Source organism: Brachyhypopomus gauderio, chromosome 13, assembly GCF_052324685.1.
Source record: "Brachyhypopomus gauderio isolate BG-103 chromosome 13, BGAUD_0.2, whole genome shotgun sequence".
Classification (NCBI taxonomy): domain Eukaryota; kingdom Metazoa; phylum Chordata; class Actinopteri; order Gymnotiformes; family Hypopomidae; genus Brachyhypopomus; species Brachyhypopomus gauderio.
Window position 1 is genome coordinate 16,792,474 of NC_135223.1, and position 13,145 is coordinate 16,805,618.

At 42.2% G+C, this 13,145-nt stretch overlaps 1 protein-coding gene across 13 annotated transcripts in view; it reads right to left on the bottom strand.

The window, feature by feature from the left end:
• The window catches only part of LOC143474048 (uncharacterized), a 63,119-nt gene that overhangs the window by 13,829 nt on the left and 36,145 nt on the right, over window positions 1-13,145 (bottom strand). For all 13 annotated transcript variants that reach the window (XM_076971311.1, XM_076971317.1, XM_076971312.1 and 10 more), the window contains one exon: window positions 44-870. In XM_076971311.1, coding sequence (XP_076827426.1) covers window positions 44-870 — 827 coding nt within the window. The remainder of the gene's footprint in view (window positions 1-43; window positions 871-13,145) is intronic.

Sequence of the window (13,145 nt, forward strand, 5' to 3'; positions counted from 1 at the left end):
TGAGCCATGGTGAATGGGAAGATGGGGAGAGTACCCAACATACCTTGGTTTTCTTCTCTGGACTGGGCAGGTCTTTCCCTGATGCAGTGCTGGCACCGTTGGTTGTCCCAGGCCTAGCTGCTGGTTTTTTTGCCTTCTCAGTTTTGTCTTCCTTGTCCACTTTGGCAGTTGTTTCTTTTTTCTCCTGCTTGTCCAGTTTCTGATTCGTCTTCACCACGTCCATTCTTGGGGCTTCATCTTGACCTAAATTACTTTTATCTTCTGTCTTCTTTTCTACCATCGCTTGTTCAACTTTGTCAGTGTTTTGTTTCTGATCAGGCTTACCTGTCTCAGCTTTTTCCTTCTCTGCTTTCTCATCTGCCTTCAGATCTTTTTCACTATTGTCTTTGCCTGGTTTGTGATTTAACTCTTCCTTCTCAACTTTAATGGTTTCTGATTTCTGCTCTACTATCTCCACCTTCTCTTCTTTGTCCGTCTTCGTAGGCTGATCCATGTTATCTCCAGTAGACTTTACTGCAGGCATTTTCTCAATTTTTTCAGATATTTCAACCTTTTCCATTAATTCTGTTTTTACTGGTTTATCCTTGTTTTCTTGTTTGTCAATCACCTCCGTTTTGGCTGCTTTATCTGACTTTGGAACTACATCAGTCTTTTCAACTTTGTCCAACTTGTCAAATTCATCAATGTCCATTTTTGCTTTAACGTCCAATATGTTTGTCTTTCCTTCTTCGCCCAGGTGGTACATCTGATCAATCTTCTCAGTTGTCTCAATCTTGTCCATCTTCTGTACTTCATCTATCTTGCCAAACACATCAGATTTCTGGATATTTTCCATTTTTTCCTGGTCTGGCTTGTTTTTCTCCATTTTAACTGCATGGAAGAGGGAGAAACAAACTTAAAATCTCTAGAATATCAGTGTAAGCTCATTCCTCATTTACTTTTCCCCTTTGCATTTTTATGTCTACACAGACAAGCCAAAAAAGGTGTTTCATATCCTTCAAGCACAAAGCAAACTTTGCTGGGGAGCATTTTATAATAGATGTACTAGATTAGAACATTAAATGTAGATAATTAAGTTGTAAAACATTTGTCATTCATCAGCTACATCACCAAGTAGATTTATCTAGCCTAAATTAAAAATCCCCAGTAAGGTAAATGATCTTTGCAATGCTGGCTTCATGTTAGGCCAGCTCCATATTATCCTGGGGCTAATCTGATGAATGCAATGCAGCAGTTATATGAAGTCAAAATGTGTGATAATGTAATGTTGTATCACAGGCTATATTTCAAAGCAAAAACTGAAAACTGGTGATGATGGAAAAAGACGTATGGAGCTTACAATGAACACACACACAAGTTAAAGTAGGTAAATGTTAGGCCATACTGCACATATGATGATTCAGTCAAAATCTTGAAAATAAACTTTGGTTTGACCAAGAAGCACAAACAGGAAACACCACTAATGGTTTCACTTTCATAAACTATGATAATAAACAGCCTGCCAGACAAATAGTGAAATGTATGATGAAGTACTGAACAAGCACTGCTGGAGACAATATACACAGTGACCTTCTCTATATTTCCAGTATTGTCTCACGCTTTTCCTCCCCCTATATCTTAATTTATAAGCAAAAGCAGTTATATCCAAAGCGCTCTCGCTCTCTCTCTCTCTCTCTCTCTCTCTCTCTCTCTCTCTCTCTCTCTCTCTCTCACACACACACACACACACACACACACACACACACATACACACACACACACACACACACACACACACACACACATACAAAACTACAGCTCCATGAAGTCATTCTTTAAGACTCACATGCTGACGATTATAATACTACACATTTGAGATAAGTGAACATTTAATAAAAATGCATGCTGGATATAAAAAATAGACCTAAAGCTATGGTCTAAGCTATAATCCCCACAATCCTGCTGCAGTAGACATCTTTGTTGTAAACAATGATTCTGCATTTCCAAATCCTTTTATGGAATTTGGTTAGAAACAAGATTCACTGCCTATCTTTTAGCTAACAATCTTCAGCTGTTCACCATCTGAGAAATTAAAGATAGATTTCTTTATTTAATAATGGTACTGCTGCATTCTTTCCTGATTTATTATACTGTGATTTTTATCCATTTTCAAATTAGAGATGTGAATGCAGTTAAACAAATTAATAAAGCACAGGAAACAGTTGCAGTTTCCCAAATAAGGCACTGTTTTCCCAACAGTCTCAAATTATAAAGAAAAATTTAAAAAGTGCTTCAAAAGTCACAAAGGAGCAGCTAAAGGACTGATGCAGCTAGTGTTGTAGATTCAAATAACAAATTACACACTGGAATGTGTGAAAATAATGGAGCCCACATAAATATGTTTAAATCCTCACAGAGGAAGAAAGACTCCCAGCACACTGCCTATACACCATGTATTTGTAAAATGTCTTCATCACCACATGGCTATATTAAACAATGCGCCAACAGCCTGTGGTCTTTTCAGGCCTTCAACAGAATCCAGAAAATAGCATATCAAATCAAATGGTAAACCTTTCCTTTTGAATGTTAATTATTTTCAAATGTAGAAAAATGACTGGAGCAATGATGAAGACATATCATTATAGCAGCACATCCATCTGTAAGCAGTAAAGTTTTTAAATGTAAATGTCAGTATTGCAATGTCAGTAAGTGCAACAAAACTCCACTGAAGTGGAGCTTCTCTGAGAAAAAGGTACCTTTGACACTGAGGATGGTTTTTAAATAGCATTTACATACCACACCGATAAATCGCAGATGTTATTAGATTTAAAAGTGACGGACATGGTGTTCTTGGTCACATATGAGACATTTCGTAAAAAGTAAAGATTTTTGAGGAACTGATATTTGCTTTGCTGCAAGCAGCTCTATGTCAAAAGCCTTATTTACTTGTACAGTACAAATTGAACTACACATTTAATAAAAAAAGCTCCTGACTTAGCATTTAAGGACATCTACATTTACATAGACCTTCAAAGAAGCCACCACTCATTTTTATGCTCAGTTAAAATCTTTAGCAGGAAGTAATGCTTCAAAGCCAATACATTAAGACTATGCTTGGTCTGCTTCAGTCATTTGATTATACCTTGAAATCTCATAAAGAACATTGCATTTCCTTACTGTGACTCAAACCAAATCAGACAGCAAACAGTGGTCTTCAATTGCACTACCCTAAACTAGATATGGATATTAGAGCATCAGAGCATCTCTTAATCATTGTTGTTGGGGTTTTTTCGGGGGAGGGGTATGTTACTATACATACACACACTATTGTTTATAAATCTTGAACAAAGCTCTTTTATGAAAATATTATAATATTCCCCATATTAATGGGGAAACTGTTGTCAGTTTCCCCATTTTCGCAGAAACAACTGTATGGACAAATGCAGCCTCTTGCATTCAGTGAACTGACACTGCTACATACACAGCAACTAATCAGTGAAGACACTTTTGGCAGATCTTTGGTATTACCAGTGTCATCAATGTCTTTAACTAGATATTGCAGCCTACAATGAAGCATGGACGGAAGACAGGTGGCATCTGAAGATCATTCCATTTTCATCTGAAGATCATTCAATTTTTTCTTAACAAGCATTAAAGACCAAATCAAATTGTTTACTATGGTAACAATAAAGGCTTTCAAACATCAACACTTGAAGACTGAATGTCCTGACGGGTACAACTATACATCTCTCTCAGTCAGCTTTGAGCCTGTCTCGCAGCACCTGTGCTGCTGATCTGGAGATTTCTGATTGGGGCTTTAAGCCTTTTGCCCATAAATGGAAACTAAATAAATATATGAGCATAAGGTGTCAGATAATTACCACACAAGCAGTGCCAGCTCAGTGCTCTGATGCTGTCTAATGTTCTTACGTTCTTCACCTGTTCAACTGACTGCACATGACGCAAGAAACAAATGTGTCTTATCTGCACGAGCAAACTCGACATAATGTAGAGGGCAAGATTCAGTGTTAGATATGTTCAGTGATAGGAATATTTAACTCTTTGGTCTAGAGGATTAGACCATGATGGTGTTGCACTGCCTTGATTAAATAGTAAAGAGAAACACATAGTGATTAAACGTGGAACAAACGGATGGCTTCACTCCAGGCAACAAGGACTTCCTACATGGACAGTCACAACATTTACTCCAGGTTACAGCACAATGGCTGAGGCAGTTCTGTGTTTAGCACCACGCCAGGCCAAGCTTTGGAGACTGTGCTTTTGGTGGGACCGTGTTGCAGGCGTGATGAGCATAGTAATTGCATGCGCTCCCAGCATTGCAGCTGTTCTCATCCTCATTATTTTTGCTGATATGCGGACAACCGTGTCTTACAGGGGAAAAATAAACAAATAAATAAGTACCGGTAAATAGAAACTTGCAAGATGAACTTGCTTTCTGAAATCCCGATTCACTTATTCAATGTAAAGTTGATTAAGAAATAATAATTAGGCAAAATGTCAAAATTGTCTCCTACAACTGTGCCCACTTGTTTTTCAGACATGTATTTCAGACATGCCCTATAGAAAATAAAAATGGCTAGAAATGACAAACATAACATCAGTATTATTCTAGAAATAATAGTATAAATAATTGTGTATCCCTTTATTTGTAAAGCAAATCCCCCTTTCCAGCATCAGCCATGCTGGCGACAGTGAATGGAGACCAAAATCTGACAGGTACACAATAGCTAGTGAGGCTTCATATTCACCCCTCTGCAGTTAGAGCACCCTGTCCTCACTCACTGACCTTGCAGAACCGGAGAAGGAACAGGCTGCTGCAAATAACCCCGCCAGCACACTATTCCATTGCACAGCATTATAAAAAGGGACTGTCCTGAACATGGTGATACCACATCATGACAGGAGGTGGGGACGTTTATAAAGGCAAACAAACACAATCTGTGAAATGTGCACACCGAGTGCAGAGGCGGGGGACAGGGGAGGGGGTTTGGGGGGAGGGGGGTGACGGAGGCGTGATGCCGCTGTGCCGTAAGCTCGACTGAAGCACGTAGGGAGACGCCACGAGACCGTCTGGCTCGAGACTCTAGACTGCTGTTAGGGCAACATATAACCATCGTCTCATGGTACAACTTCATGTTCTGTAACTCTAGAGTCATTCAACAGTTGCTAATGTGTAGTGAAACTTTTCCTCATGTGCAGTAATGCATGTATTCACACACATGTGCATATATGTGCCTGAGCGTGCACGCACACACACAGCACGCACACACACAGCACGCACGAGCACACCTACAGGTATGCATAAACTGGATGATAATAATAAAAAACCCAAACACCCATTTGTTTGCTTTTGCCACACAAATTATGTTTACCTAAATGTGGATTAGGTTTTGGCTACTTAAAATGCCATCATCCACCATCAGTACATGCTCTAAGATTATTGGGGAAAAAAAAAATCATAACATTTGTTTACTATCCTTCTCCTACTGAATGTAATTCCCTTCATGCAGGTCATGTCATTTACAGCCTGAACAATAAGATGTGTTACCAGTATCATATCACCTACCCTCAGGTACAATGAATGAATCAGTGCTGCGATCAGTACCACCAGGGGAGCCATTCAGAGCTCGAAGGGCGAGATCCGGCACGGGCACCAGCACGCCCCGGTCCATGTCCACAATGGAACCTTCTGGAACATCCTCCATGGGCGAGCGCGGGAAGCCCCCGTTGCTCTTAAGCGGTGGGAAGTGGGTGAGGTGAAGGGGGCCATCGGAGTCCCGGAGGTCGGTGCGCACTGCCCCGGAGCCATAGAGGCTCGGCGGAGGGGTCGGGGGCTGGTCATCGGCCACGGTGAGAGAGCGTTTCATAGCGGCGGAGTGAATTCGGCGTGGACCACCTCCCGGGGAAGTGAGCTCGTCCAGCACACTGCCGCCGGGGTACTTGTCTGGGAGTTCGAGACTGGCCGGCACGGAGAGGTGGGAGCACTCGGACATGGCCCTCCTCATGGCCTTGCGCTGCTGCTCAGCCCGGCCCATGAAGCAGGGTGCCAGGTCCTCTGCTTCTCCCTCACTGTCCTCAGACGAGCCCTCGGCCCCCTGTCGGCCACCGGGACCTTCGCTTCCGCCTTCGAGGTAGCTGTCATTAACGATGCCTATGACACAGTAGTTAGGGGGTGCTTGAGGATGGTCCACTTTGGGTCCGGCCTCTGGACTGAGGCCCTGCATTGAAGAGGTCCATCCTCCTCCACTCACTGGCTTTGTAGACTCGAGAGAAGAAGGGACGTGCTGGGTTGGTGAGGCCGGTAGTCCGGCCACTGAACCAAGTGTCATTCCGCTGTTACCTGTACATCCCAAAGGTGCTGTGTATTTCCCAGGGGATGCAGGTGAGGGGGATGAAGACAGAGGACTGTCTGGGCTATCACCTGCGCTGCCTAGTGACATGCTGCCAGGAATCATCCCTCTCCCAGGCACCTTCAGCCCCGACTCCACGCCCACCCCCGCTGGAGGGTCAAAGAAGCACAACTTGTCTTCATCAGTCAGCCCTGGAGCTCTGGGAGCACCTGCAAAGCTCCTCGGTGCCCCCATGTCACCATGCTGCCAATCCCATCCCTGGGGGTCAGGGGGTGTGGACATGGAAGGAACCTTGCACAGCTCACTGTACTCCGGGAAGGGAGATGCTGGCTGCTGGTTGGAGAGAGAGGACATTCTTTTCCTCCTCTCGTTGTCACTATATGCTCCTTTTCTGATCTTCTTTGTCTTCTGTTATTGTTTCCTTCCCTTCTTCTTTATTACAATAAAAATGTGCACTTTCCCTCTTCTGCGTGCGATCAGGCTGGCGGCGTGCGAGGGTACGGCTCTCTCCGTCTCTGCGCTCCACAACTGGGCAAGAAGCTGCGAGACTGAGACTGAGCTCCAAGCGCGGCTCTCTCTTCCTCTCTCTGACACACATCCACTCTCCCTCTCTCTCTCCCTCCCTTCGCCTCTGACAGCCATTTCCTTGGCTCAGGCCACGTGAGTCCCTCTGTGCAAGCTTATTCGCTGCTGCTGAATATCGGCTCCCTCCCTTCAGACGAGCCCGCCCACTTTGCCTCACCAGTTTCTTCCACGTTGTCCACTTTACCCACCACCCCATCTTTCTTCCCTCTCCCACTCCCTCCTGCAAATTCTTAAGAAAAAATAAACTCACCTTGAGCAACCTGCATTAAGTGTAATCACAGAGTACATGGAGCTAATGACCTTCGCCCCAAGGGTGATGTGTGACAGTTAAGCAGAGCTGTTGCTTACTGCCAGATTTTAGATCATCTCTTCACAGCTTTGCATTCATATCAGAGTAATATCAATCCCTGCTTCACCGCCCAATCACATAGCAATGTGCTAGTTTAGACATCCAATTTATTCTTTCCCTCCCATGCTGTTCCACTTTCATCTATCTGCTGCATGTTTTCAGGCTGCCAGCAGGGGGCTCCCCCCATCACTGCCCTGAAGTCCCCCCACATCCCTCCTTTTTGCTAAATATATTAATGCCATTTTACTGCTTTATATTTCTCCCTCAGTCATGTGTCTGTAAGCATGGTGTGTGTGTGTGTGTGTGTGTGTGTGTGTGTGTGTGTGTGTGTGTGTGTGTGTGTGTGTGTGTGTGTGTGTACAGAGCAGCTCTCAGTGGAATGGCATACTACGATCATGCTAGACATGGGGAGAAATAGAAGATATGAATGGAAAGAGGGTGATGCACAGAGATGGAAGCCTGTCAGATGGGTGAAAACAGTGCCCCATGACAAAGCTGAATCCTGCTGCCTCTGGTCACATCTCATAGGTGGCCTGTACGTAAACCCACAGTGGGTAACCCTGCTGCTTCATACCGGCCATAAATCTCTGAAATAATCAAAGAACAAACATCATCGCTATATATACTGCATTCTCAAACTCCATCCTTGAATCCCTATTTGTATAGTAGACCTATATTGTAAACAGACATTATGAGAAGAGTCTGAGGTTGACCTGTGTGTGGTGATATAAAAAACAGGACTGATTCATGAAGACACCTTTGGCATCCTAGACCAATCCCTTGCATGCTGACAATCACAGAAAAAAAGAATGAAAATAAATAATAAAAGATGAGGTCAATTTAAGAGCCTCTACCCATTATCTGTAGGCATTCAGCTAGCATACCCTCTTATCATCTCACTAAAGGCTGACATGGTCACAGTAACCATCACTATTGCCATAGTTACATACATCAAAGCTATTTTTCCCCCAATCAGTACTTTCTCCTTGATGCACCAAAGAACACATTCCCACCAAACAGTCACAACATGCTAATGAATAAGGTAACCTGGTTAGGGTGACATCACACAGGTAATGACTTAAGAAAGAGCAGTAAGTGTTTAGTCAGTGACATGTTTACAAAGCAGTAAATCCATCATCAAGAGATATAGAACCTTCATGTAGATATACCTTTGGAGGATCAATAAAAGGGATTCTTTCCACACCATTCAGTTTCAAGCAGTGCCTGCTAGACACCTCACCATTTAGCTTGAATCTGACATTGGGTCAGAAGATATGATGACTCTAATACGACTGATTTAATCTACAGCTTAGTGGCAAGGGACAGATGCTTGTGGTCACTGCTTTAAAAAATCTCACGTGTGTCACTTGAGTGCTGCCTGGGGCCCCTGAAACAGGGACACCGAACCTCTTCCTCTAGCAACGAGCCCACTCACTTTGCCATTAAGTATTGGGGCCATAAGCAAATTATATACACCACACACACACACACACACACATTATACTATACTCAGTTAAGTCTATAGATCAATCAAAAAACAGCTGTAGCTCGTATCTCGACCTAATTTGAAAAGACTCCAATTAGCAAACGCTTGCTTCGGGAAGGAAAAATACTATGCCTACCCGGATATGTCTACTATAAGTGTCCAAAGAAATTTCAGATACATGGTTCAGTACATTGCAGTAAACTATTATTAGGATACACTATATTTAGGTAAATTTAACTTCTGAATAAAGGATGCCTTAACTGAGGAGCAAAAAAAAAATCTCATTCCCTGATCCTCACAGCTGTTTGGAGTCGCTGGCATAGCCACGGCATTAATCATAGTGACGGCAGCAGCACAGGTGACTACACGGTAAAATGAGCTGGAACGCTAGGAAGGAGAAGACAAAGTGGTTGAGGGCAGGAGGGACTTAAAGTGGCTGCTGAGTTTCTATGTTTAGCTCAATAACCCACCTCCCCCAGGCCCTCTAGTGAACAGCCATTGTTTCCTTGGTAGCCCTGCTTCCTTAAGTCTCCAAAGCAACTGCCTCCCATTACCATGGCAACAGGAGCCTTGTCACCGTGACGGCTGCTAGAGGGGGTGTGGGCGCAGGGGCACGTTTGCACTCACAGACATATTGATCTCAGGAACAGGGTGGATGAGTAAGGGGATGACGAAGGTGCGAGAGGAAGGGGCGGAGGAAGACGAGGAACAGACGCAGACAACCGAGCGGCACGGATCAAAATTAGCCTTCGGTCTTTTAGAATTTCTTTTATTTACATTTATATTTAACAGCATGGCCCAACCTCTAAAACTCAACTGGCCTGATAAAAAAAAGAAAAGAAGAATAAAGAATGAGTGCAGACAAGCAGGTGCTGGCAGTGGGCACTTAAGCTGCAAACTGAGGCAGAAACAGATTCCTGAAGTGGAAACAGGGAACGTGCCGCTGTGTTACATCAGACCGGCCATGCACCAGGAAAGTTAATGCTGTGGTCATAACCTTTTGACAACTAGAGAACTAATTAGAGGCAATTAGAGTTAATTGCTAATGCTGAATGTTCATATATTTTATATCGGTGCTGAAATACGCCAACCTCCTGTGATTCTGTTTCAAAAGCTGCACAGTCAAGATGTTTCAAACAGTGAAACTAAAAGAGCTCCATCAATACAGTCACATTTTCATACATGGTGATCAACAGCAGTGTTTTACTAGCCTGTAACAAGCCTTTCGTCAATCAACATCGGCTGACCTAGCGACAGTAAAACCAAGGGCAAAAATGTCAACATGCCATCATAGGGCTGTACTGAATTTTAAAAGGACAGATTTTAGAGCCACTGCAATTAAATATTTATGAGCTACAGGCAGCCAAATATCCAATTCATTTCCATTTGGGACACAAACAGCACATGTACAACAGCTCCAAAACTTCATGGCCAAAACATTCTAGGCCTCGTTGGTAAAGGAACATTTTACCCAAATACAGAACACATTTCTCACCAAACTGATAATTTGGAAAAATTAACACCTTATCAAAGACGGAGAAATCAGGTTCTCAGTAGTATGGACTAAACAAATCGCTCAGTATTGGTATTTCCTTCTTCTGAACTTGGAAAATGTAATGGATTTTTTAAATCCTCAAAGTAAAAGGACGGCATAGGCACATAATGCAGACCAAGTTATGTACACCAGTGAGCCTCGATGGAGGAGATACCCAGGTGCACATAGGTACCCATGCCAGTGGCTTGCTCACACAGACCATGTGGCATTGTTCGAGATTCTTGGCATTCATATGACACTGTGACTTAGGTTCTTATAATCAGTGATTCAATGTATGCTTTTGAGGTGAATGGTGATTTAGTTTTGACATTAAGGTTAAACAGGATGATTGGGGCAGAATATAAAATGTGAGAAAATAACAAGAGTACCAGAATAAAACAATATGAAGACAATTGTGCAACTAAGAAAAAGTAGTTATAAGAGTTTTACTATGCAGTGGCATTAATTTTGATTTAGCTTCAATGCCCCGTACCAATGGTGCAATGGTTATTAAATCTGCTCAAATGTTTGAATTCCTTTAAACATCAGTACTGAGAGTGAATGCTTCTGAGTCTGTGATTGTGTCAAAACAGACAAACATTATACATGTACTGCCCATCCCAGTTTCCCATATCTTGAAGCAACCTGTGATTATTCTTCCTCGCTTATACCACCCACCATTTTTGGAAGCCGATGAGTTCCAGAGACTGTTATAGAACCAAGTCAAGGTCTGCCTGATTTTCACATCTGAATAATTAACACCATTACAAAATGCTGCTAAACATTCATTTAATGTACCCACCTGCACAATTTTAGCCAAGACTGTAAAAATAGTAGCGTGTTTGTAAAAAAATCAATGAATACATTTAAGAAAACATTTTTATATGTTGCTTGTAAAATTAGAAGGTTTTTTTTATTATTTCTGGGCAAAATGGTATACTAACTTGTGTGTTATGGCACCTCAATATAAAATACTTTGCATCACTTCATTTGTTATCTGCAGAGGGATGAACTAGAGTCATGCTTAGAGCCTACTTCAGCATCTGTTCCCATTACCATGGAAACATCAGCTGTTCTTTAGTCACCATAGCAACTGGATAGGCCCCACCCCCATTCCAGAGGGAACCTGTCTGCCAATGGGTAACATAAAAAAGTCAATGAGCTGACCTTTTTGGCTATTTTTCCTGAACTCAATCTTTCTAATTTACATAGCTTTTTTCCTTCTCATTATTTATTCAATGACTCACAAAGGCTAAACAAATAAGCCACTTAATTAGCTTATATTCACAAATTTTGCTACAATGCCTGGCAATTGGCAATACAAAAATGTCTTCAACAGTGTTGAGGCATTCTTACAAAAACCATAATTAGCAAACAAAACTGATACAAACTCCAGTGTAGTGGAGCTGCTGTGAAAAAGGTGCGTCTGTACTGACCCATCCTGCATGAGGGTAAAAATAGCTTTGCTGAGCCTGTGCACACCTGAGCATCTTTGCACTCAGTTACAGCAGGGGGGCTTTGCAGAAGCTCACTGACATTCACGCAGCCAATACTAATATGCCAAGCCAATAGCCCTACATTACTATATTAGCCAATGTTATAATATGCCAGGGCCGGCGCTAGGGGGCTGCTTGGGCGGTACCTCATTAAACCCATAGTTTCTAAAAAGATTTCCTCTCTGCTACCTCCCCCCTTACACATTGGTTTTGAAAATATGAGGTTTTCCCTTCTGTGAACGGAGTCAAATTATGATGCAGGACTGCCAGTGTCCTTTCTGCCTTGGGATTATGTATGTAAAATGTATGACGGGGCTTCTGAGATTAGAAGAGTGAGGCCTTCTACCCAACAACCTTGCACTTGCATGGCCTCATTAAACCCACAGCTTCTAAAATTAGTGTTTTTCCTCATAACATGACATTAGCCAAACAGCTGTGCTCAGTGGCTCTGAGACTGTCAGCAGCAAGACAAGAATAATCTACGTAAACTACATCAGTAAATTTGTTCTAACCTTTAAATTAATCAAAAATAACTATTTGTGTTTAAGACGAAACACTGATGAGAGCATTTCACTTCTCTATTTGAATATACATTTTATTAATTGTATTTAAATATTCATTTGAGAAAATGTAAAAGTAAAAAAAAAACATTTTAAAAAGTCATAAAATTTGTTTTGTGATTTTGAAAGAAACAGTCTGCTGTGTCAATTGTCATGAGCTGTAAACTGCAAATGAAGTGCTACAATTTGTACCAGAGAGGAAGTCAGCTGTGCCAATCACAAAATCGCACGACAGCAGACATTATTCATGCTGTTTCAAGCTGCCTCCTATCCATAAAGACAAGACCTGCTTCAGTAAATATTTTAACACCCACAACCATGTGCATGAGGACATAAGCCTTTAAAAAAAAACATCTTTCCAATAAATCACCGAAGTTATAAAAACACAACAGTTGTCCACAAAGATTTCTTTGACACCATTAATTATTTCATTCACTAATTAAACTTAAAAGTTTAACATGTTTTTTAACTGAAAGATGAGAAGCAGACATTCAAGCACAGACAGGACCTATTTTCACATGAATACAAATACACCATACAAATAATAGATACTGGCAGTTTTGGCAGTCTGACACCACACCCTGGTATCTTGCCTCCCACTTTGAATAAAATAGCACCCTCAGTGACATAGACCCACCCCAGTGAAAGTACCGAAAATTACAGAGCCAGCTGTGTCGTACTGCTGTGTGCGCTTACATGCGTGCGCACACACACGCGCACAATCACTTGCTCGTACGCATGCCCACACACACACACACACACACACACGCACACACACACGCAGG